Genomic DNA, 24858 nt, shown 5'->3' with positions numbered 1-24858 from the left:
AGAGAGCACCCGCGGAATAAAAAACGGCAAATTTTGGATGCGTTTCCTCCACTTCCATACCATTGATTCATTACGTTAAATTCTTTCGCAGCTGCTCCATTCACATGTTGTTGTAGTACAGGGGTCGGCAACCCCAGGCGCGCGTGCCACAGCTGGCACGACCATAGCTGGGCTAATGGCAAATGCCCGGTATGCCCAATGGTGATTTTCCGTTTTTATGGGCCGATGATTTTTTTTTTTGTAACGGTATAAACAATGAAAGGTTGTGGATTGGCCAGATGCTGGCCGGTGTGTAAAAATAACTCAGTTGTTTGGTGGTGGCTATCGCGGAGCTTCCACAGATTCAGTAACATTAGCAAGTGGTGGAGGCCAGCAGGTGGATGAGGGAAAGGGGAGGCAAGAGGAGGAGAGACCCGGGGAGGCAGGAGGAGGAGAGACCCGAGGCGGCCGCTGGTCCGAGTGTCAGGTGAACTGAATTTCAGGTAAGAGGTTATGACCTGCAGTTTATCTGGGTCAGATATAAACCAAGTTTAGGGGTAGTTTATTTTCATTGTGCTGACTTTTTACAGTCAGTTACAATAACTCGTACTGCGTACTAGCTAGCATGATGGAGTTTCTATACAGCTGGGTCGGTGCTATGATGTTACTGATAGTGAACTTTATTTTATTCATAAGGTTAGTTAGTAGAGTTGCCAACCGTCCCGTAAAAAGACAGAATCGTCCCGTATTCAGAGAAAATATTACGCGTTTCGTCTTGACACAAAGCTGGAGTTATTCTGTGTCTTTACACTGCACAGCTGCCTCGTCTTCTGTCATTCTCTCCCCCTCCCTCTCCTGTTTCTACTTCAATCATGAAACCGTTCAATGATCAGCTGATCGGCTTTTCTCTCGTTTGTTTATCGCCCACTTTTCGCCAGAAAGAGGAAACCGCCGGAGGTCGCGTTAAACTACAGCAGCACGTTTAAGCTTGATCAGCTGTTGTTAGAATTTATTTAACATTAATTTCCAGTATCAGTTGATGTTTGCTGGAGCCACAGCTGTAAAAGCTGCTGGTCATGATGTTGGTTTGGTTATCAGGTGGGAGGGAAACATGCAGATGAAACCAGGAGATGTCCTTACTGAATCATCAGAGCTGAACAGGTGATGGAGAAACAGGTTTACCTTTTAGGTGACATGAATGAGTTGAAGGGAAGTTATAAGGGAAGGAAGAAATACACGGATACATCTGTAGATTCGAGACAGAATTCACAATGCGTTTTTGGGACTTTCAGGTGTATGGACCAATGTTTTATTTTCTGATCAAACCAGAAAGCTTTAATGAGCAGCTAGACTTGTCTCGCATTAACTGGCTCAGTTAATGCCAGTTAATGCAACATCGAAGCAGCTGGAATCTACAGCTGTGTGTGCTCATGGAGCTTACATTTTCACCTGCTGAACATCACTACCTGACAAGTTTAACTGTCTTCAGAGCATTGCAGAGGCCCTATTGACAGTATTTGGCTCTACATATCTGTGTGAGCAGATTTTCTCTCACATGAGTGTCTTCAGGTAGCCGTCTGAATGCTGGACACTCGGAGACCTGTGTCTCTCAGTGGGAGACCAGAGATCCGAGTGTATTAACAAACATGCCATATTGGCTCAGTTTATTTTTCTTATGATTGTTGTGAGGAGACCATAAATAGCATTTGCATTTTCTGTTGTACAGTTCATTTGCTGTTATGGAATTCTTGTTATGGATAAAAAGTGTCTTTCTTTTGTTTCAAAATAGCTGATAACTTCGCTGATAGCTGCCAACATCTGCAAATAAATATAATTCTATAAAGTGGTTCTCTATATTGTGTAACTGTTAATATAGAGTGTTATTAAATTTATTGCTAATGCAATCATATAACACACTGACTTCTGAGGAAATTTTAGATGGCACTCGTCATCAGAAAGGTTGCCTACCCCTGTTGTAGTATATTAATGAGTAACCTTGTATTGTGGATGAATTATTTCAGTTGTTCTCCTGACTGAAGTTTGGTCTGTTTACAGCATCCTGCTATGTGATTGCATTTGCTCCTATCTTAGTGAACCCTTATGTTAACTTTTATCAAGTGGAAAAAAGCTAGCTTTCATCCTCCAGCTTCACTGTGTTTATGTTATGCTAACATAGCTGTGTCGCTAGCAATCACGTAGCACATCATTATATACCAGCTAGCCCAACTTCAGTAACCCTACAAAAGTCACTGCTTTTTAGTTTTCTGTATTTATTTATGTTGGAAGTGATAGCAGAGCTGTACTTTTTAATTTTTTTTAGAAATCTCTCAGTCAGAACATGATATATCATGTTTAAGTGGAAACTAGCAAGCTAACTTCCTGCTAACGTTAACGGATGTTAAAATTAATTGTTACTCCTGCAGCAACACTGATCATTTCAGTAAAGATGAAAGATGAAAGACTAAACATTTTTTGACAGATTTTTGACCACATAAAATCGGTTTGAGGTCAGTAAGCACAACCAGAATTCATACATAAGGCGCACCGGATTATAAGGCGCACTGTCGATTTTTGAGAAAATTAAAGGACTTTAAGTGTGCCTTATAGTGCAGAAAATATGGCATTTTCATTTTATTTTTAATCCTAGATATGCGTTTGGGTGCCATCTAGGATCTAGATGACAATTCCCACCTTTAAATTCAGAATTACTTCACAGTTTCTTTCTGAATATATTGCAGCTACAAGAGAATTAATTTCATGGGAGCACGCTTTGCAGTAAAGTCTACACCTAAAATCTCGGTCATACATGTCGCAATCCATGGAATTTCTAGCAAAGAAATGGGTGTCTATTTCTTTTTACGTTTCTTAGATTGTCATGATTTACTGATTAGGAATCCATCTTTAAAGAGTATACACAGCAGAATCTTGCAGCTTTTATGACCAACATATGTATCTCCATCTGACGGCGAGGTGAAATCACTGGAACGGCACTTTTTCTCTTCCTTGACAGAAGTGTTATCCTTTCATCGTTTTCCATCTCAGAATCACATGTTCTCCCGCCTTACTCTCTTTTCAACTTGATATCCCCCTCTCTGTTTTTAGCTGCCTCCAGCAGAAACAAACATCTTCCGACCTCTAAAAATGTAAATGTTATTGAACTAGTATATACTATTCACTACTGTGTCATCTATTACAATATATCCAATCATGTGTTGAAGGTAAATGTGTGAAGCAAAAATTTACCATCTGACGTGACATTTTTCATGGGTGTTGGCAGAATAGCTCCTGCGGTAAAAGCCTGTGGTCAGTGAGTCAGTCACAGCAGCTACACTGCAACATCCAGGACATTCAACTGACCTTCCGTGCGCACAATCGCACATCTGCAGTACTCACGTCCATTTGAGAATTAGAAATGAAATCATGGACTCTTAATTTGAAAATCAAACTAATTTGTCTTTAAGAGTAAGATGAAAAAATGTCTCATTATTTTTTTCTGAAGGAGGCCATTGATGTCCTGATGTTGGCTGAACTTAAACATGTGATGCGAGTTTTCGAAATAATGCTACACCCAAAGATTATCATCGTTATCATACCTTTATTAATTAAAATATCCATTATGTACTTTTTTTCAGTATTCAATTAATAGATCGATCAAGTCCTGTTTTATTCAGTGTTTGTACCAATAAACTCCAACATTAGAACCACTGACAGCTGAAGTGACCCTGATGATCTCATTAGAATGCCACCTGTCAGGGAGTTTGATATATTACATAGTTTTTTTTTCTCATCTTTGCCGTTTCTGTGCATGAAAGCCTGCAGCATGCCACTAGAGTTATGTTGGCTTGCAATGTGCCTGCAAAGTTTTGCAATCTGTCACATAAAACAGCCAAGTGGGCTGGGCAAAAGTCACGAAGCTGGAAGCAAGTTGGTCTCATTTGTGTAGAATTTCTATGATGTATCAATCCAGGAGCACAGGTAGTAAATTAGGTAAATCCCAGATTTTGTCATGGTCTGGCTGGCAGACCGTGGGGATGTGAGAAATGAGGACCCAAAATGCAGGACTTGGCGCTGAAGGCAGTGCGTTTATTTACAGTGGTGACAATCCAAACAACAATAAATTCCCCGTGCGATCCCAACTCCCGTTCCATGTCTTCTCCTTTATCCCGTGCTCCGTGCTCTGTCTCCGTTCCCTGTGTACTGTCCGTGTGCTGCCTCCTGGTCGCCACAATTCCTCGGGAAGTCACTCAACGATCCAGCGTCGAGGAGCTCTCAGCCACACTGTTTTGAAGCTCCTCTGACGAGGCTTGATCGGCGCCAGGTGTGTGTGGATTCCTGGGTGGGACCGGTCAGCTGGCAGGGCCACACCCACCAGGCCTAAAAGTGCCTGCCACGACCGCACCCTCACATACACAAGCACACACCCCTAAACACCTGACAGTACACCAACACGGAAAAACAGGACAGCAGACACAACCATAATAACAACAACCACAATAATGATAATAATAATAATAATAATAATAATAACTACAATAGTAGTCCACACTGCTCACGGACCCCGAATCCCTGGAACTGGGTCCGTGACAGATTTAGTGTAACAGCTGTGAAAGAGGAGATGTTCTGCAGAAAACTATAGAAGAATCCCCATAATTGTTTTAGTTCCTGTTTTAACCCAAGTTGAGTGGTTGGTACAACAGAAAATCATTCCTCAAGAAACTGGTCTGGGTGGCAGCACGATCAAGCTCCTTTGGCATGTGCACAAAAAAGCAAGTTGGATCCCTACAAGCCCTACTCTGCTGCTAGCGTCACAAGGAGGACCTACCCAATGTAGCATTGTCCAAAAAACAAACAAACAACAAAATACAACTTGATACCAAAAATTCAGATTAGATATTCATTTGCAGCAGTATTTATACCAACAACTTCTTCACGCCCTCCAGTTGACAACTTCACACACAACCACTGCAGACAGATAGACACACAGCTCCGCCCCTCATTAGCAGCTAAAGTTGACGTCCACAACACTGAACAACATTTTAGGAAGAATTTCAAAAGTTCAGTAACATTGAAGTGTTAAACACTTTTCATGACCTTGATGGAATACTGACCTTAGTTGTTTAACTATTAGTAATAACCTGGAGCCATATTAGTTTTCTATTAAGTCATCTTTAAGGTACTAGGTACTGGTTAGGGGCTTCGGCTAATAATAAAATGATAATGTTTGAGCTATGTTATCAAGCCTGAAAATGCTGCATATTGTCACCTGTAAAAAAGTACTTCAGATACTATGAAAACTTACTTGTATAGTAAGTTTCTGTTGATTAACTTACTGAATTTGTTAAGAACGTTAAATAACTATGTAGGTTAAATCTGCACTATGAGCTCTTGAATGTGATAGGAAAAGAAGTTGTACATATCTTGGTTATAGAAAATATTCAGCCAAATAAAAATATTTATATCTATATGCATCTATATCCACGCTGTAACTGCGCCACTATTTTCCTCCCCTGGGACCCAAAGTAAAATCAGCTGATTCTCTATAAGAACCAGATCTTGATTCCCATCCCTCTAAATGAATTATGAAGAAGTCTCTATTCTTTTCGCTTAATGCTTAAAAAACAAAAACAAAAAAGTCTGTTTCCATCTGCTGTACAAAGTAATTTGTACAGAAATATGTTACGTCTGAAGAATGGGCACCAGCTGGTTAATGAGAAAATAAAAAAAATGGGAAGTGGACTGTAAACCCAGATCAACTGGCACACCTGGATGCTGTCTAAAGCTTCCAGGCAACATTGTGCTTGCCGATTTCAATGAGATGTGACAACCTGGTGGTGTACATCACACCACCACCTGCGACACCACATGTGCTAAAGCTACCGGTACAACTGCAGCTGAAGGAAGGAAGGAAGTGCTATGTAATCGATTAATAATCTAATAGTCAGCAATATGTGTTTTTTCACTCTTTAAGGAAAAATTGCTTCCTGCTGCACAGCTTTAACTAGCCAGTCACTGTAGTTTCCCATATAGTCATTGAGCCCATCATGTGGATACAAAATCTTGACCACATTTAAATCTGCAAGTCATTTAAAAAGAAATTCCTAAAGACATGTAGTCTCCCATAGCTAATTATAACCAGAACGACACCGGCTCCCATATTTTATGAATCTTTTCCTGTGATATAACAAGAATAAATGTGCACAGCTCTGACTGAACGGAAAACTGAACACACAGATGTTCTCGTCTTAAATTCAATTTCAAGTGTCGTATCGTATCAGCCTTATAAACAGTCAATATATTGAGATGTCTTGAAGGTGTAGGGCTGTGGTAAAAATAGCACTTTATTAGTGGTAAATAGATGCAAGATTTTAAATATTACACACCTTACGCACATTCTGTTTGCCCCCTTGTTGGCTGTTAAAACAGATTTCACTACAATACGTAGAAAAGACAGACTCAAAACACGAAAAAATATGTACATTTATAAGGTCTTCATGCATCAAGTCCAACCCACATATCAAAAATGCATTTGTAAAAACCACACACTGTTCTCCAAATATACAACTGTAATGCATAATGACAACATAAGGCACCTTGGAATAATATTTCCACTTTATTCCAGATCAACATGACCTCATCCAAAACATTATAGTGATGCTCATGCATAAGACCTAGTAGCACCATTGTATTTTGTTCATCTTTCTGCAGACTGTGTTAAACATTTTTACCACGTTTAGACCAAAATTCAAGTGAGCTGCAGGAATATTTCAGGAACACTAAGGCTACGTTCACACTGCAGGCCTTAATGCTCAATTCCAATTTTTTGATCAAATCCGATTTTTTTGTCTGGTTGTTCACACTGCAAATAAAATGTGAAAGCAAACAGCTCTAGTGTGAACGGTTCATGGCCCTCAGAGCGGCCCCGCATGTGCAAAAGAAAACGTCGCAGACAACGCGCTCTGTTTCCGGAAGTAAAAATGGTGGCTACAGAGCTAGTAGGTGTTGTTGCAGCAGTCTATCGATTTCTGCACAGTCGTAACCGAGAGAATTTTGACAAATTAATTAGAGAAAAAAGGACACTGAGAAAAAAAGAGAGCCCGTGCTTTAACAATGGCTTTGTTTGGAGTAGTGGCTGCTACCTCCGTGCAGAGGCATATATGGACACAGAGTTGTTTAGCTTGAATAGAACTGTCTCCCCACATGCTAATCAAGTCCACTGACTCGCTCCGTCTCCAGTGTCCGCCGCCATGCTTTCTTGTTTGTCTTCTCCGGCGCTGATAATTGCCTTTTGTCTTGTGTCAGTGACGTAAAAGACGGATTTAATGTTGACCATTCAAACAGCAGTCGCTTTCTAAAACATCAGATATGTATCGGATTCAGTACCACATATGAAAGTGACCCAGATCGGATTTCAAAATATCAGATTTGTGCTGTTCAAACTGTCATACCATGATCGGATATGGGTCGCATAGGGTCAGAAAAGCAGGATTTGATGCACTTTCGCCTGCAGTGTGAACGTAGCTTAAGTTTTACTATAAGGTAAATATCACATTAATATTAATGAGAGTAAAACTTAATATGTGAGCAAGTTATGAGCTTGCTGATAATTATTTTTAGATAATTAAAAATGATTCTGTGGTAACTGAATTTGAAAGCAAAAGATACTGTGCTCCCTTTGATTTTGTGATAAAGAAATATCACAGACATCCTCACCACCAAACTGGACCACCTTCAGATCCCCCCGCCACCTGATCCTGGATCAAGGACTTCCTAACCAACTGGCCTCAATCGGCCTGCCCTGACTGTACACCAACCCATCCAACCAACGTCATTGTCAAGTATGCCGATGACACCACTGTGGGTGGGCTCATCTCCGATGGGGATAAGACATCGTACATGGAGGTAGAGAACTTGTCCCACTGGTGCTTAGAAAATAACCTGAAGCTGAACGTTCTTAAAACCAGAGGTGTGGACTCGAGTCACATGACTTTGACTCGAGTCAGACTCGAGTCATTAATTTTATGACTTTAGACTTGACTTGAAAAAATGTTGTAAGACTTGTGACTTGACTTGGACTTTTACACCAATGACTTGGGACTTGAATTGGACTTGAACCGGTTTACTTGAAAAGACTTGATATTTCACCCCAAATATAAAATTTAACATGCATATTATATAGAGATTGAAAATGTGACGTCATTCAGGGGTAGAACCGCAAAGGATTCTGGGAACTCGTGGCAAGAGGTACTAGCGCACGCAGGCTTTCAATTGAAATCAGTAACACAGCGATAAAAAGAAACACAAAAATGTCAAGAAGCTGTTGTATTATTAACTGCAATAGCCGGTCGCATGACAGCCACGGGAAGCTGACGGGTAAAGAGATCGGTTGTTATCGGATTACGTCGTTGAAGAGAAATTGTTCGAGCCATGTTTCCGAAGTAACAAAGACGCGACGGATGGCCTGGATTGCAGCCATTCGAAGATCAAATATAACGTCCCAGAACACTCCAGCTCACAGGTTAGTCTGCTCCAAGCATTTACACGAAGGTCAGTGTTTTTTAGTAGTTAATACGTCATTTTCATAACATAATTAGTGATATAGGTTACAAGCAAGTCTGGCGCTGAACTGAAATTGTCGCGCTATGCTCCTGTGTTTATTGTGCATAAATAGTAAATTGTCCTGACACAATATTGCGTTTCGCTTCTGTTATTATGGTACATTGACAAAAACATATACTTTTATTCACAGGATAAAACAGGTTTTTTGTATCACTAATTGCCCAGTACGATTACAGCATACAATATTATTGTCACTGCTACATTTCTGTAACGCGTACCAGAAATTATTTCCACTACTAATTAATTACCCTTGAGCTCAAAGGTCCTATTAATAAACGGTTAACGAATGTGTATTTATGAAGACAATTTGTGAGACTGGTAAACTTATGATAGGTACGATCAGAAACGGCCCTAACCAATCTGGCGCCCTAGGCAAGATTTTAGGTGGCGCCCCCCTACATCAGCAGTGTAGTGTAATGTTGTAACAAATAATATTTCTATTAAATAAGCTTTACTTTGCATTTTCATTAACGTGGGATTATTTTTTGTATTTAGAAATAATAGTACCAACTTTTTTTTTTTTTTTTTTTCAACATTTGTGGCACTGGCGTGGCGCCCCCTGATGGACAGCGCCCTTAGCATTTGCCTATACGGCCTATGCCACGGGCCGGCCCTGGGTACGATGGTCTTTCGTTCTACACGGTGCATTTCAAGGTCCTGCACCCATCCGGCGGTAAACTGTACCTGGGCTTGTTGCAGTGACCTGAAGTTACTAAACTTCATGAGTGTATGCACTCACTCCAAGAACCGTATACTTATAAATATGCATATAAATATGCTACAATGAGATAGCTGACTTCATCTAACTAGCAAATGTTGTCCAGGCTACGTTGGTGATGCAGTTTTTTTTAATATGTATGATATTTTTGTCATGCGATTTTAAAGCTGGTCCTACAACCGCATCCAAGAATAACATGCAGCTTATCTCAGAACTGTCGGTGAAAATTATTCTTGGAGCTAAGTTTAATTGAGCTGCATTTTAAAGAGGTGCAATTTCACAATTTGTGTATATTTTCTAAGTTCACTATTTTGTCATGTGTTGAGAAAAACACAGATTTAAAAATTACATGGTCTAATATTTACATTTAGCATAACTGCAACATTATTTTTTCGTTTTTTTTTTTAAAGACTCGAAAGGACTTGAAATTCAAAATTTCAGACTTGTGACTTGACTCGGACTTTTACACCAGTGACTTGAGACTCGACTCTGACTTGCCTGACATTACTTGAGACTTGACTTGAGACTTGAGGATAAAGACTTGAGACTTACTTGAGACTTGCAAAACAATGACTTGCTCCCACCTCTGCTTAAAACAAAAGAACTCATAATGGACTTCAGGAGGCACAGACAGGTTCAATCTCCTCTCATTATAAATGCCCTGGTAAAGAAAGCCCTCTGCCATCCCTGGAGGCCATCGCCAGCTCCTCCTGTCTTGTTTGCATTTCTCTTGTTTTGTATATATGTATTTCTCCCGATTGCTATTTATTCCTGCCTCGTTCACCATAAACTATTCTTTGCATTAGGTTTTTTTTTTTTTCAGTAAAATTTTTCCCTTTGACTTCCACATACTTCTCCCCTGGTAGCCAAACCCTAAAGCTGCTCTTCTTGTATAAAGTCTTTGGCTGTTGACCAAACAGCTATTTGAACCTGTTTGCTTGTTAAATTTCAAGCAAATAATGTGTAATTCAGTATGTAAACTGTAATACTTCTACTGTGTTTTCAGATGAAGAGTAAAATAAAATAAAAAAAAAAATAACTAAATAAAAAAAACAAAAATCACTTTCAAACTGAAACAGCCCATGTACTCTGAGGAACAGAGTTCACAGATGCAGTTATGATGATGATCTAAAAAATAAACTTTGATGCATATCACTTGATGAAAAATACAAATTAGCTCATAAGATGTAAAAAAACGTTTTTATACACTTTTTTTTTGTATATCTACGTCTATATAGTCCATGAAAACCTATTGCAATCTTTTGTTCACAACACTGGAGTCGGCGTGACAATTTCAAAGGCACCGCTACGTTTAAGTATTTTAATCTGTACGGCTTGTTTATCCATAGCTTTACTGACTCAGACTCAACTTCAGAAGGGGTCGGGGGTGGATGTTGCTGGTGGCAAAAAATATGGGATGCACTGAAAATGATTGTGCTCCACTGAAAGTGAGTCAGAGCTTTTCCCAAAAAGAAAGGAACAGAACCCACAGAGTTATGTTAAAACAACAAAAGCAAAATTGAATCCAACAAGTCTATAAACTGGTAATATCTGAGGGGCCATTTTAACAAGGATCACACATTATTTTCAACATTTGTGCATTTTCAGGAATGAGCGGTCTGTGTCTAACACCCAGCTGCACAGACACTGGGAAATCTATTCTGTCTTCATTTTGATTCATGCCTGCTGGGGATGTCAGCTAATTGGTTGCTTGGAACATTATTGACCAGATCTTCAGTATATCAATATAAAATTGACTGAAACTTCAAAGTAATTAGAGCACGGATCAATAAAATTTTTTCCCTTTCATGCTGTACCTGATCTAACTGTATATTTTGTCCATGATCCCTGTTCAGTTCTATATTAGCGTCTTGCTGGTGCTCTTAAAGGACCCAGTTTGGCACGGTTTGTGGTTGAGCTGGTTTGTGGTCCAAGTGACCTACAGCCCTGCCCCTGCAATTTTCTCTCTCTCCCTCTTGAGCCACGCCTTAATTTTTTATATTTTGCTAGGAAAACTGGAACTAGGTGAAGAGATTTTCAGGAATAGTTCCCCAGGCTTCTAGAAGGACATTCAAAACTCGTCTTTGGATGCTGTGTGCTTTTTGTTCTGTTCTCCATCTAGATGATCCACTGTGTGTTTTTCTATGTATGTATCTATGCTTTTAGTGCATTGGCAGTATGTTTGCGATCATTGTCATGACGGAGCATGTATTGTATCTAAATCTGTATTCAACATCTATTACAGCTGTAGACACTCACTTTTGTACCTCTCTTTTGACCTCCTCCACATATTTTGACAATGATTTTAAACCAAAAGGTTCAAATTTGGAGTCATCACTCCATAAGACCTCTGTCACTGTCTGTCAGTTTAGTTCTTGTATAATTTATCATACATTTTTTTCCCTGCTTCCTTTCCTTAAGTATGGCTTCTTGACAGCCACCCTTCCCCTGAGACTACTTTTGATGAGGTTTTTTCTGCATGTTAGATGGATCTGCAGAAGGCCAAGTTACACCTGTCAAGTACTATTGGTGGCTGTAGCTCAGGAGGTAGAACAGGTCATCTACTAATTGGAAGGTTGCTGGTTTAATCCCTGCCTGCTCACGTCTACATGCGAAGTATTCCTGGAGGCAAGATACTTACCCCAAAATGTTCGTCTATGCATCCATCAGAGTGTGAATGTTAGATAAAAAGAACTTCTGTGAATGACGCAAGCTGTATAAAGCGCTTTGATTACGGTACTCAGCTAGAGTAGAAATGTGTTTTAAAAGGACCAGTCCATTTATTGTACCATTTATTTCAGACTTGAATTTTTCATATTTCTTAACAACATGACTTTCAGATACCGTTTATCTGCTGTACATTGTGTTTTTTTTGGCCTGACACTTGTTTGTCCTCCATTTGTTCAGTTTCCTCATATTTTTGGAGGATGCACTGCATATCATGCTGAGATAAATCAACTTCTGGGAATCAGCTTGGTGCAGAATTACTACTTCATGTCAAACTCTGCTATTTTTCCCCTTTTTAAAGCTTCAGCTAAAGAAATTGGAAAAGAACTTGTGTGTTGCAAAAAGGCTTCAGGTAAAAAGTGCCTGAGACGTCATTGGTTCTTTGCCAAGTTTTCTATTATGTGTAGACACAACACTGTTTCATCCCATAAGTGCCTTTTTATGGTCGAAACTTGAATGGCTCATAGGTCAGTGTTAAGTTGCTTAACAAACAAACTAAAAAAATCCCCTGAATGTGAAAAAGGACGTTAATGTTCAATGAAAAACTTGATTGAAAAAAGATCTGTGTGTGTGTGTGTGTGCTCTTTGACCACTTGACCAGTGACTCAATTGTTCAAATGATTGAGGCCCCTATAACACTGGCTAAGCCAAAATAACTGATAAGCCAACTAATTAAATCAAATTAGAAAGGAAACGCGGTGTATACAATTGGCAAATCTTGACAGGTAACCTATGATTTGACATTAAGTAGATTCTCAAACCTCTGACTTTCTATTTCTTTTGACTCCTCTGAGAAACTATTTGGCTGGTCATTCAATCAGGAAAGCAGTTCCGCCATGAATACCTTACCCTTGTCCAGACCCGTGAAACATTAACCTTGACAACACCACTGAAACAGAATGTTAACTGTTGACCTGGTCACTTCTCAAAGTGATGCCCCTCTCTGCCCTGCTGTAAATAATTCATGTGGGATGAGCTTACAAAGCCAGCAGAGCCTGGGCAACTTCAGAGCTAATATACAGGCAAAGTGTACATATAGCACTTTCATTCTTATAGCTATTGATTATGTGCCATGTTATCCAGAAGCTTGGCAATAGATTACAAACAAAACAGACAACAAGATGGCCTGACTGTCGACACTTGTTAAGCGTTGACTGTATAAGTGGAAGGCAGAGTGGAAGCGAGGCAAGCTGAAGGACTGATGGACCTTCGCCATTATGCAGACTTCTCATTTATATGTGGTCCATGGATTGCTGGGAATAACAGCTTAATCATGCCCTGACTTTCAGTGTGGGGTGAGGAAATTTGTTGATGTGCAGAATGACAGATCCTTATATAGAGGATTTGTCTGTTACACCTTAATCCATTAGGAAAGTCTCCTGCTTCAACTGTAGTAAAGCCGATTTGGAGCTTGTTGATAGCATCAGTGGGCATCAGGGAGGTGGCAGTTCTCAGAGAGAAACAGCTTTGCTGATATGCAGATATTCTGGGAGCATGTGCAAGCTCATGGTCTGAGGATTATACCCAAAGTTTGATGGACAATTAAAATATACTTTTACTTTCAGATGCAAAAAAAATTCATTTTTCAGTTTAGGTTTAGATTTCAGGAGAGGCAACACATAAAAAAAGTCTTTATTCAAATAAGCAAATGTGAAGCCTCATGTAGTACAAGTTAAACCAAAGAAAAATGTTTTAAGCAGAGACTGCTGTGCTACATTGCGTCTGAAATAACTGGAAGATGATTTTTAGTGAGTCCCTGTCACGTGTCACATCAGGCACATGCATTAAAACCTTCTCTGACTGCTCGGGCAGTGCTGCAGCAGCATGTGGGTAGGGCTGCTGTGCTCAAAGCCAGATGGCCATGCAAGGGATATGTGCTCTCATATCAGATATGTTAGAAACTAAACGTTAGCATAGTCTGCAGCCTGAGCTTTTGGATCATAGAGATATGGCTGCCATCACCAGATGCTTTTAAACTGAAGTAAACCTTAAAATTAGATCAGTCTTAGCCAAGTACTGCAGATGAAGGGAACACCTTGTTTTCTAAGACCAGGGGAGTTTAGTCAAAACCTCGAGAAGAAAAGGTAACACTCTTTCTAAAAATGTGTGTTACGCCGGCGTGCTCCTGTTTGACTGAGTTATGGTACGGATACAAATTTTGATGCAAACTCTAGCTCGAGGTAGTGTGACACCTCCAGAGATCAGCTGTGAAAAACGTTCAGTGAAGTCACTGAGACACTGTTTACTGGAGACAATAAGTTTGCAAAATAAGAACTGTGTGCATGCGTGTGTGTTTGGGCCGGCTGAAAGAAGTAGGCTCCAGAGCTTCATGAAGAAGAAGAATGTCTTAAATAAAGTAATTTGCCTGGTTCTGCTGCATCTATTTAGATAAATGTCAAACTTTTTTTTATAAATACAACAATGTGGCACAAGTGCAGCTGACTGTTAGAGTTAAGTTCTGTCTTATATGTCTGGACACTTTTTCAGTCAGTTTAGTCTGTGTTCATCACTGACTAAAGATCTGTTGATCTACATACACTGTATGAACCTGGCTGAATTGAAAGCTACTTTAAGACCAGGGCACAGGTTCTTGTAAAAAGATGTCTTGCCAGGCTTGGCCAGCACCTTCCCCTGGTCCCACATTTCTATTTAATATATGTAATTACAAGCACTGTGTGCTCCTAATAAGCAAGAAGAGCCAAGTGGCACAGTGACAAAGCAAACTGGGCTAATCCCTGTCACAGTGTTCTGATTTCCTTCCCCGACCGGCTTTCTTCCAGGTTCGGCAAGCCTTTCCTAGCGTGTAAAATCTTAAAGTGATTTACACTCCGTCGCGTCTGCCTGCCATAACATCCTACCTTATCAACAATGCAAACAAGGCAACCTGTGCAATCTCTGCGTTTGAAATTACAAGGAGTATGATTAAAATGACTCCTAGACATGCTGGAGTTTTCTTTTTTCGCTGACTCGTAACACGCAGCCTGAAAAAATATGCACAGGATGCAGGAGTGAAAATGCTGTGAATGGACAATCATAGCTATGTTGTGCTGCACAACGCAAATTAACTCAGCAGTCAGTGAAATTTAGACGAGTGGTGAAGACAGCACTAGGTGCATTTAGATGGGAGGATAACTCACTTTATGTCTGTTCTGTTCTTGAGGACACATGTCATGTATTCTATTTTAAGAGTCACAGTGCTCTGAGGTCCTTGGGTACAAAAACTTCAATATGTGCAAGAACAAAAGAAGATGAGTTTTTCTCTATACACTGAATTATTAAGCTCTTGCAGAACTATATACACAAGAATTCAGCCATAATTCTTAACATTTCAATTCAGGTGTTTTCAGTCCCACTGTCACAGGTGAATAAACTGAGCATCTGGCCTTGCAGTCTGCCTTTACTGTAAAAATATTTGGGAAAGAATGAGTCGCTCTGAAGAACTCATTGAACTCAAGCGGGGTGCTGTAATATGATGCCACTGTTGCAACATTCACTTTGTGAAATTTCTGCCTTCCTGGATGTTCCACTACAATCTCAAAGTGGTAGTATTGCAAAATGGAAGCATTTAGGAACCACAGCAACTCAGACCACGGAAAATTAAATGAAGACTCAACAAGTTGCCAATGCTCTGCGGACGGAATAAGTGCAGAGTAACAAATCTCCTCTGGTGTTAACATCAGCACAAAAACTGTGCAACGGGAGCTTCATGGCATGGGTTCCCATGGCAGAGCAGGTGCAATGTATAGGTGGTTCAGTAATCCATACAGCATTACAGTTATTGCATCTGACAGTCACAACTAAGATTCTAATTTCATACATTTCTTAAATTTTCCATGCAAATAAAAAAAGTTGGTTAGGCTGCAGAAGCGAGCCTGATCAAACAGGTCCTAAAAAAAACAACCCCACATCAGCAGCAGACACCCGAGTACTGAACTTGAATGGGCATTACAGCGTGACATATATATTTTTGTGTACCTGCATTCAGGAATGAGGCTGAGGAGCAGGAGGAGCCAAAAGCCAATATCCACTGACTGAGGCTTCCAACGTGCAGCAGCCATAGTCTCTGCGCAGGTCTGCAGAAGGAAAGAGGAGACATAAGTGGATGGTGTTATGTTTGGAGACTCAACCAAAATATCCAGTTTTCCATTCCTTATTTATTCCATAATTTATTTCATCTTCGCACTCTGCACCACTGCACATATCAATATAAATATGCTATACATGTTGTTATTGCGACCTGTCCAGGCTGTATCCAGCCCTTTCTCCCTATGGTAGCTGGGATAGGCTCCAAGCCCCCCGCGATCCCGAATTGAACAAGCGGAAGAGAATGGATAGATGGATGCTGTTCTAGTCTGTCTACTCTGCAAAATACATTGAGAGCAAAGAAAATAACAAGGCCCAATTCCCTGTATTTGTGCACATACTTGGCCAATAAATGTGATTCTGAATTACTCAGACTTCTGAATGTATTACTCACAAAATGTTGTCCGATCTAAGTCACGATTATAAACAAACAACATGACTACGCTATGATGAAATAACACAAACAACTGGACTAAATATAGTAACTCAGAACCTCTTTTAGTAGAAACCGTCCTCATCAAACTACACCCTTTTTGGCTCCTACCTCAAAGCACACTGTGTTCTGTTGATCTTATGTGCTGCACAATAATGTTTAATATTTAGTATTTACTGTCATATTCCCATATATCATTGTGATGTTGTTTATTCTATTACTCTTGTTCTCTTCTGCTTGTTTTCTTTTTTCTTTCTCAGCAGGTGACCCAGGTGATTGATATATGCATTTTTTTTCTCTGCCCGTTCTGTTGGTTTTTGTTTTTTGCCCTTCTCCCCCGTCCCTCTTCTCAGCTGTTTCTCTTTCCCTCTTTCTTTCTCCCCTTCTTTCCCCCAGTCAAGTCTGTCCCGTATTCAGCAAGTGAAAATAAAATAAACAATAAAAGGTGAATCAAATGGACCATTACGGCAAGGCTGGGATGGTCAATTTGGTAAAGTAAATCCGTTGGGCATCTTTCTTTGCCTTTAGACAACAATTCTGATGAAAAAAAAGAAAAAAAAGAAACCGTCCTCATCAGTGTTTTCTTGTAGCTGTTTAAAAGCTCCGGATAATAATGTTTTTTAAACCTTTTAATGATTAAACAGCCCTCTTTAAAACAGACCTGGGCTATGTCTATGAAGAGGTAGAGTGGCACCACTTATTGGAACAGGCAAATGCAATTTAACATATTTCATAGGATATATTAGACCCCTTACATACGACATAAAATTGATAGTAATTGCCCCAGATGCTTGAGATGTAAGGTCACAGATGGCAATCTCCTATACATGCTGTGGAATTGCGCAGTGATAGAAGAATTTTGCAGACGGGCCATTCAAATAATCTCAGGGGTAATGGGGATCCAAATTGAACTGGACCCAAAACTATGGATTCTAGGTGACAGAGGTTCTATTAACGTGAATTACCATAGGTGATGCCCCAATATCTAAGTTGGATTATGTTCAGGAGTCTTGGTCTGAATTCCATTCTTTCTCAACTATTCGGTTCTTTATTTGTGTGCCTTGGGTTTTCTTTATTTGTAGGTCCCAGACTGCCCTGACATACTTCTGTAACACTGTAACACTGTTTAATTCAATTTACTTTACAGTCTATTGCAAACTGTTCAGCCCTTGAGGTCAAAAAGCAGCTCCAAACCAAGTTGCTCCCTCCACCTTGCCTCACAGTTGGGGCTAGTTCTTGATGTTGGTGCGCAAAGTCTCCTTTTTCCCCCCACTCCAAAAAACAAAACGATAGCAGTGAATGTATTTGATGAGGGCCACTTAGGAGAACTCTTTTGTCTGATCTTTTCAGAAAGGCTCTTGAGGCAAAATTGAGAAAATAGAGAAGATACTTCTAAACTGACAAAGCTTGTCTTGCAATTTGGACACAAACCCAAATCTCCTTTTTAAAATTCTTGCATGCGATGCACCAACAATCGACACCAACAAGCAAAAATATTTTCTTTAGGTTTGTAATAGCAATTGACTGATTCTACTGTGAACAAATGTTTTAGCAAGTTGTAGAGATTTCTGCAGGTGTTTATTCTTTCTATTCTTTCTGTTACGCTTTTAAAATTACACAGTGTGCTCTTGGTGTGCTCTTAGTAGGACGCCCACACCTAGTAGCTCTACTGAATTTCATCCATTTGTTGACAGCTTTTCTTATTGTGGATAAAGAAACACCAAAGTCTTTAGAAATGCTTTTGGAGGATTTCCAGCTTCTTCTAAGGTGCGATGAGAGCGTTCGTGATTGAAGCATGGCTGCACGAGTCATTCTTTCTCAAGAAAAGCAGACTCAGTAACTGGGTTTTGCATGGCTGAATTCACAGGGCAGGGCACCTCTAAAACTCACACTTCTAATCTCATCTCCTTAATTTGAATGCCTGACTTTAAATAGCTTTAGCACAAAGGTTCACTTATTTTTCCCAGCCTGCCTTTTGAATCATTACAATTTATTCAGTGAAAATGTGAAAAGTTCAAAATTTTTCTTGCAACTGTAAGTACAGAATTGATTACTGATCAAACCAAACCTAAGACTGCTTTTCTTTTAAATTACTCACCAAAGCCTCAACAATAACCTGCCTGTTCTCCTGTGCTCGATAAGTTATATTCATGGTATTTATGGTGTTTTTCAGTCTTAAACACATAATCCTGTGAGTCTGTCTATTATGTGGGTTAAAATCAAAAGACGCTTTATGTCCAACTCAGTGTTTAAATGATCAGTGTGGAAGAAAAAAATGACACATTGTCCAAATAATACTCAGAAAAGCAATGTGTATAAATTTCCTCTGTGCTTAACAGGGATGGCCTGACTTATTTACGAGAGCTGGCTTCATTTATTCTGCGCCTTTATTTTCTTATCATAATAGAGAATTTCTTTTAGGACACTAGTGATTTGAAATGACATGGGCTTATAAGGTTCTTTTGCATCACCACAAAAACAGAACAGCAATGAAGACAAATGTGTCAAAAACAGTTAGATTTCACAGTATTTTTGCATTTTGCATCTCCTTGCATCAGCAGGTGATCTCAAAAGACACTCTTTGTATACATGTGTAACCTTGCAGAAGTTTTGCAGTTTAATGCACCAACCACACAAAACTGCAGCTTACTGGTGCACAGAGTAAGAACACAGACAGCTGTTCCCCATCAGCAAAGACTTCATTTTCTTCCGTGCTGGAAACAGTCCCCTCTGAGTTTCCGTTTGCTTATCCAAAACGAGCCTGGTTAGCACACCAGACAATGAAATAAGGCACGACTCTTTGCTAAAGATGTACACTTATGGAACTGAAATTGTAACCAGTAATAATTATTTTTTCTACATAATTATTTGACTACAATAGTCAGTAATAATACTGTTTATACAGCCTTCAGAATCCCTTTAAGCACATGCTTATTGTAAACTGCATGGTTTAGTACTTAATATATACTTTACTTTAATTAATGATTAGACCTTATCTCTTTAACAAGCATGCATAGGCTATATAAACAACTTCGCATACTGTGCGCTAATTAATGGTTGCCCAAGGGTTTTGGCTATCTGGGAGAAGAACTCAGGCCTTGCAGTAAAACTGTGGCTGCCAGTCTAAGTGGGGCACAGGATGGGGAAAAACGTCTTCAAGACATTGTGTGCATGAGAGGATAACCTAAACGGCTCTGTGGCAGCCTTCATCCTCTCCTTCATCTTCCTCCCTTGGGTTCTGCAGTGAAGTCACATCATCTTCCTGACTTCAGCAAAGTTTAAAATGTAGCTCCATAGGCTCAGCTGTGAACACGCAACATGCACTTGTTAGAAACTTGCTTTAAAATAATCTGCCGGAAAATGTGATGAGGTTTAGATAAAGACTGCTGTGGTAATTATCAAAGACAGCTTGTTAGTTTGTTGTTTTGCCACCACAGGTTTATATTCTACTTGTTCTGCAGGTGTGCAACACGGCAGAGAACAGAGTTTAACACTCAACTCAGGTTTCAAGTGTTTGCAAATTGTTTGCAACAATGCTTCACTTTATCAAGAATTGTTATTGACTGAAATTCTATTATCGCAACAGTAACATTCATTTAATTTTCTGAATGTCTTTTTTATCCCTTACTCCACATCCAATTTACTTTATGATTTGAGACCTGGCTGGAATGATATTATTGGGCTCAAGCCCATCTGTAGACAAAGAAGTGATGCATGTGCTTAGTTAAAATTCAATTCATTGTTTTATTGTTTGTCATGAATGTCTTTGGTGGCAGATATTGAAAGTAATAGTTCATAATTGGATTAACAGTATATAAACACATGGTTTCCAGAATGAGCAGGCCCATTAATTCTGCTGTAAAAATGTCCAAACATCAATTTTACAAGGACATGTCTAACTATATTTATCCATAGTGTTTAACACAGCACAAACTAGAAATGTACAATGACGTGAAAATGATTTTGTCCCCTGTTAATTTCTTAGATTTGTTCATATTTCTTATACATTAATGTTTCAAAATGCAGTCTTCAAATGATGATTTCATTTATAAAGGAGGAAGAAGTCCATCCAAATCTACCTGAAAAAGTAACTGTAACTGTGATTAGTAAATTCGTTTTCAGTTTCAGCAGCCACACCCAGGTTTGATTACTGCTACACATGTGGAATCAAGAAATCACTTAAACAGCCTCACAAAGTGAAGCTGGCTTAAAGATCTCAAAAAGAAACAGATCGTACCACAGCCTAAAGGAACTCAGGAACAGATGGGAAACAAAGACATCATCTGTGGTTATAAAGCCATTTCTAAGGTCATCGGACCTCAGCAAACCACAGTAAGAGCCATTATCACAAATGGAGAACTTAAAATAGTGGTGAACCTTTGCAGGAGTGGCTGGCCTACCAAAATTAATCTAAGAGCACATTCACGACCCATCAGGAGGTCAGAAAAGAACCCAGAACAACAACTAAAGAACTGCATCCAAAAACCAAATAAAGGACTTGGATATGCATGTAAATAAAAGCTCAAAAATGGAGATCTCTTCTCTCTGGGCCTGTCTGTGAGGGACATCATATACACTATATAAACGCAACTTCATAGTGAAATCACGCACATACTGTGACTCTTTCCACAGCTGTTAGGCTAGAGTAAAAAAACTAACCTTTATTTATGCCTTCATGTCTATGTAACTATTACCTACAGCTAAACTGAAACTAAATTCATAAAATTCTAAATACATATTCTCAAAACAAATGATGCTGAAAACATACAAGCTATTATTACCACTCACTGCATGACACACATGTTCAGTTTGTTGCTTCATGTTAGGATCTTCTGCATTTGCTGTTGCACTCAAACAAACATATTAGTACATGCACCTACATAAAACAGTTTCCTTTATACAGTATATGCGCTCTCTTTATGATGCAGAACAACTGCTATCTTAAAATTAAAACGGTCATTAATAATGCAGCTAATAAGAAGCGGGGCAATTTACAGAAAGGTATTACCTTGCATTAAAAATGAATGCATTCAAAAATTGGCAAAGCTGCTACTGAATGCAGTCTGAAAACACTGAGAAGATGAGAAACAAGAAGCCCGATGACTGGGGTACAGCAGTCACGCAGTCACATGAATGCACGCACACACGTGAAGCAGGCGTGTGGCAATTTCAAGGCTTTCATCATGCTTTTGTGAGATTCAGCCCTCCCTCTCCATTGCCACCGTACAGAGAGAAGATCAAACCCTTTCCTCAGGGGAATCACTGATCTCTATGTTACCTTAGAGCACTGATCATTACAGGAGGAGTAAACAAATGAGTGGATGCAAAAATACAACTCGGGCTGGTGTTCAAACATGCAGTCGCATTAACAGTGTTCCAACCTGTGACTATCTTCCTACACTATATCTGCGATGGAGCTGAGGTGAAGCCGTTTCAATAAGGGTGTCTTAATATTGACTGAAGTAGCTAAGCACCAAGATAAGCCAAGATCCACATCTACTTTAAGTCTTTATACTGGCAGCTGTGCCTGCGAGAATTGGCAATTATTTTAAACAGTCTTTGATGCTTCTTGGCAGTTTGTCACCTAAATTTTTCCAAGACCCGAAGTAGCAAATAAAGAGATGCCTCAGTGTTGCTGCTGGTGGCATTTAGGACAAGCCTTCACAATTTCCTTGTCAGATTAAATAGCTAAGACCGCATCACAATGCAAACTGCAATGAACAAACTGTTTGATAAGTAGCACTGCAGCTCTTGTGGGATGTTCCCGGTCTGCAGTGGTCAGTATCTATCAAACGTGGTCCAAGGTAGGAATAGCGACAGGGTCATGGGAGACCAAGACTCACCGATGCACATGTGGAGCAAAGGCTGATCCGTGTGGTCCAGTCCAATAAATGAGCTACACTACCTCAAATTGCTGAAGACCTGCAAAAACTGCTGGTCTGATAGAAAGATGTCAGAATACAGTTTGTTGCCTGCAGAAGAGACTGCAGACCAAACAGGGTGCCTATATGACCTCTGTCCAGTGACGAAAACGCCAACAATAAGCACGAGCATCAGAAGTGACCCCTGGAGAAATGGAAGAACATCATGTGGATCGCCAGCTGCGTCGCTTACCTGGGGAACACCTTGCACTAGCATTGCCACAAAGCAAGAATGGCTCAGGGATTGTCTGAGGAGCACAACAAAGAGTCTGAGGTGTTGACTTGGCCTCCAAATTCCCCAGATCTCAATCCTATTAAGATGACAAGATGCCCCACCTTGAAACTTACAGGACTTAAAGGATCTGTTACTAACATCTTTGTGCCAGACACCACAGCACACCTCCAGTGGTCTAGTAGAGTTTATGCTTCGACTTCTCAGGGCAGCAAAAGGGGGACCAAAAACAATATTAGGAAGGTGGTCATATATGCCTAATCGATGTATGCTTACAGTCTCTGTTATAAACCAGTGGCTGTCATTGTTAAATAAAGCATCACGTATACCTTTGGATGAGAAATATTACAGTGGGGCTTTTTTCTAACATGGAAACGCAATCCTGATGGTCTCTTTAAAGAAGAAAGAGACGGGATCTGAACATGTTTCCATGCCCACCTATCACATAATCTTATCAGGACAACCAGAATTCAAGAGCACTCTCATTATTTCACATGAATTCACCTAAAACTGGGTTACTTGAGCAGCCACATTAGGAGGTGAATTGTAAATGTAGCCATTTGAATTGAGCATGGTTCATGCAAATCAGCTGAAATGCTACTTTTAATCATTTCAACACATGTCATGCTTGAGGCCATGCCAAGACCCAGTGTCAAATTATACCAATCTTGTGCTTAAGAAATGCTGGTCAAACAGAAAGCTACAGTCTGCCATGCAAGATTTTGTTTTATTCTTTACACACATCACATTCGGTTTCCAGGCTCTGCCTCTCTCTTTCATTCCCTTCTGCGCTGTGTTTTTGTTAAAAATAATCCTGGCTCGTTAGCCATTAAAGATTTTATGTTCCCATAAAAGCTACTTGATGCCCTCTGGTACCAGAGGTATCATTTCCTTGTCTTCTAACGTCTGTCTGAAAATTGCATTGCTAATTTCCTGACATATATTACCACCTATTCGAGTCACTTCCACTCATACTCATCACTGCATATGTGTCATCTTTAAGGCTTCAAATGTCCGGGGTGAATAAATCTTTTGAAAATATGTAGACATTTCTGTGCCCTTAGGCTCAGTCATAACACGGTTTCACCACAAGTAGTCTTTGTAATTTGTGGCTGAAAAAGTATTTTCTAGTTAAAAAGATGAAAATACAGAATATTGACTATTTCAAATGACTACGTAAAAAAAAAAAAAAAGATGACCTAATTATTTTCATTAGTCAGCCCATAAACTCCATAATCTATCTGTTAATTCATCTAGAAAGCATACGAGACATCACTCTTATTAAGTGTCCTTAAGTCCTTTCCAATAAAAAAGGCAAACAGGCACTAAAAGGCTGGCTTCTATTCACTGTATACAATTCTGCACCAGATTTACCAATACCTGTCATGTAAATGAGGGCTCCAGCCGTCCCTGGGGCTCAGATTGGGCTTGAAAAAGAGAAAACGAAGGAGGGGGAATAAAGACATGGTGCTTTTGTTGGCAAATTAAAAATAGCTCGCCTAAAGTGACAGTAGACCTAAACCACTTTCCGTTTCCTGCTCTTCTAACATTTGTTTTCAATTCTGCTGTCAGTCTATTTTTTTCCTGGGGATAAAAGCATATGTTATGAATAATGCAATCACATTTTACAGAATTAAAGGCTGTAAATGCCTTTGACGCAAAGGAGGTGAATTATCTGAATGGGCAACTATGCTGAGTGATAATAGGTGGTAAAATAAAAAGTGTCAGGGCCTAGTTTCCTACAAGCGAAATGTCACTCTGAGACAAATTTGTTTATTGTTCGTAGTTACACTGCCAGTTGAAACATAAAAGAAAGTGAAATTCAAACTGAATGTATTATACAGGCCATTTCACGGTGTGCAAAATACTACCGCTGCAGCTACTGCACAGCCGGGACGACGAGGAACATTTAATAAAAACAGGAAATCTAATCAGCCAATAAATACCAATCACTCCAGTAATTGTTGAATTCAGGGCACAGCTCTATAGCTATCTAATCCATGTGGCTGTTAACTAAAAATAGCCCCAAATCCTGTCATATTTGCTTTGATGCAATGATTATGCACTGTGCATCTACCAGCAGTCTATTATTTACAACATACATCAAAAAAGACTCATTGCTTCAAAGTTGAGGGAATCACTAGTGTTC

At 39.6% G+C, this 24858-nt stretch overlaps 1 protein-coding gene across 2 annotated transcripts in view; it reads right to left on the bottom strand.

The window, feature by feature from the left end:
* gabra3 (gamma-aminobutyric acid type A receptor subunit alpha3) overlaps positions 1-24858 on the bottom strand; it is a 120429-nt gene that overhangs the window by 73778 nt on the left and 21793 nt on the right. For both annotated transcript variants that reach the window (XM_085469797.1, XM_085469798.1), the window contains exon 2: positions 16016-16113. In XM_085469797.1, the coding sequence (XP_085325923.1) occupies positions 16016-16098 (83 nt within the window). In that variant the 5' untranslated portion in view covers positions 16099-16113. The remainder of the gene's footprint in view (positions 1-16015; positions 16114-24858) is intronic.

The sequence above is a fragment of the Copadichromis virginalis genome, linkage group LG10 (genome assembly GCF_057382275.1).
Source record: "Copadichromis virginalis isolate Kocher_CV1m ecotype Utaka linkage group LG10, C_Virginalis_male_GT1.1, whole genome shotgun sequence".
Taxonomy (NCBI): domain Eukaryota; kingdom Metazoa; phylum Chordata; class Actinopteri; order Cichliformes; family Cichlidae; genus Copadichromis; species Copadichromis virginalis.
The sequence above is the reverse complement of the archived record's forward strand: the minus strand, read 5'-3'. Positions and strand labels throughout refer to the sequence as shown.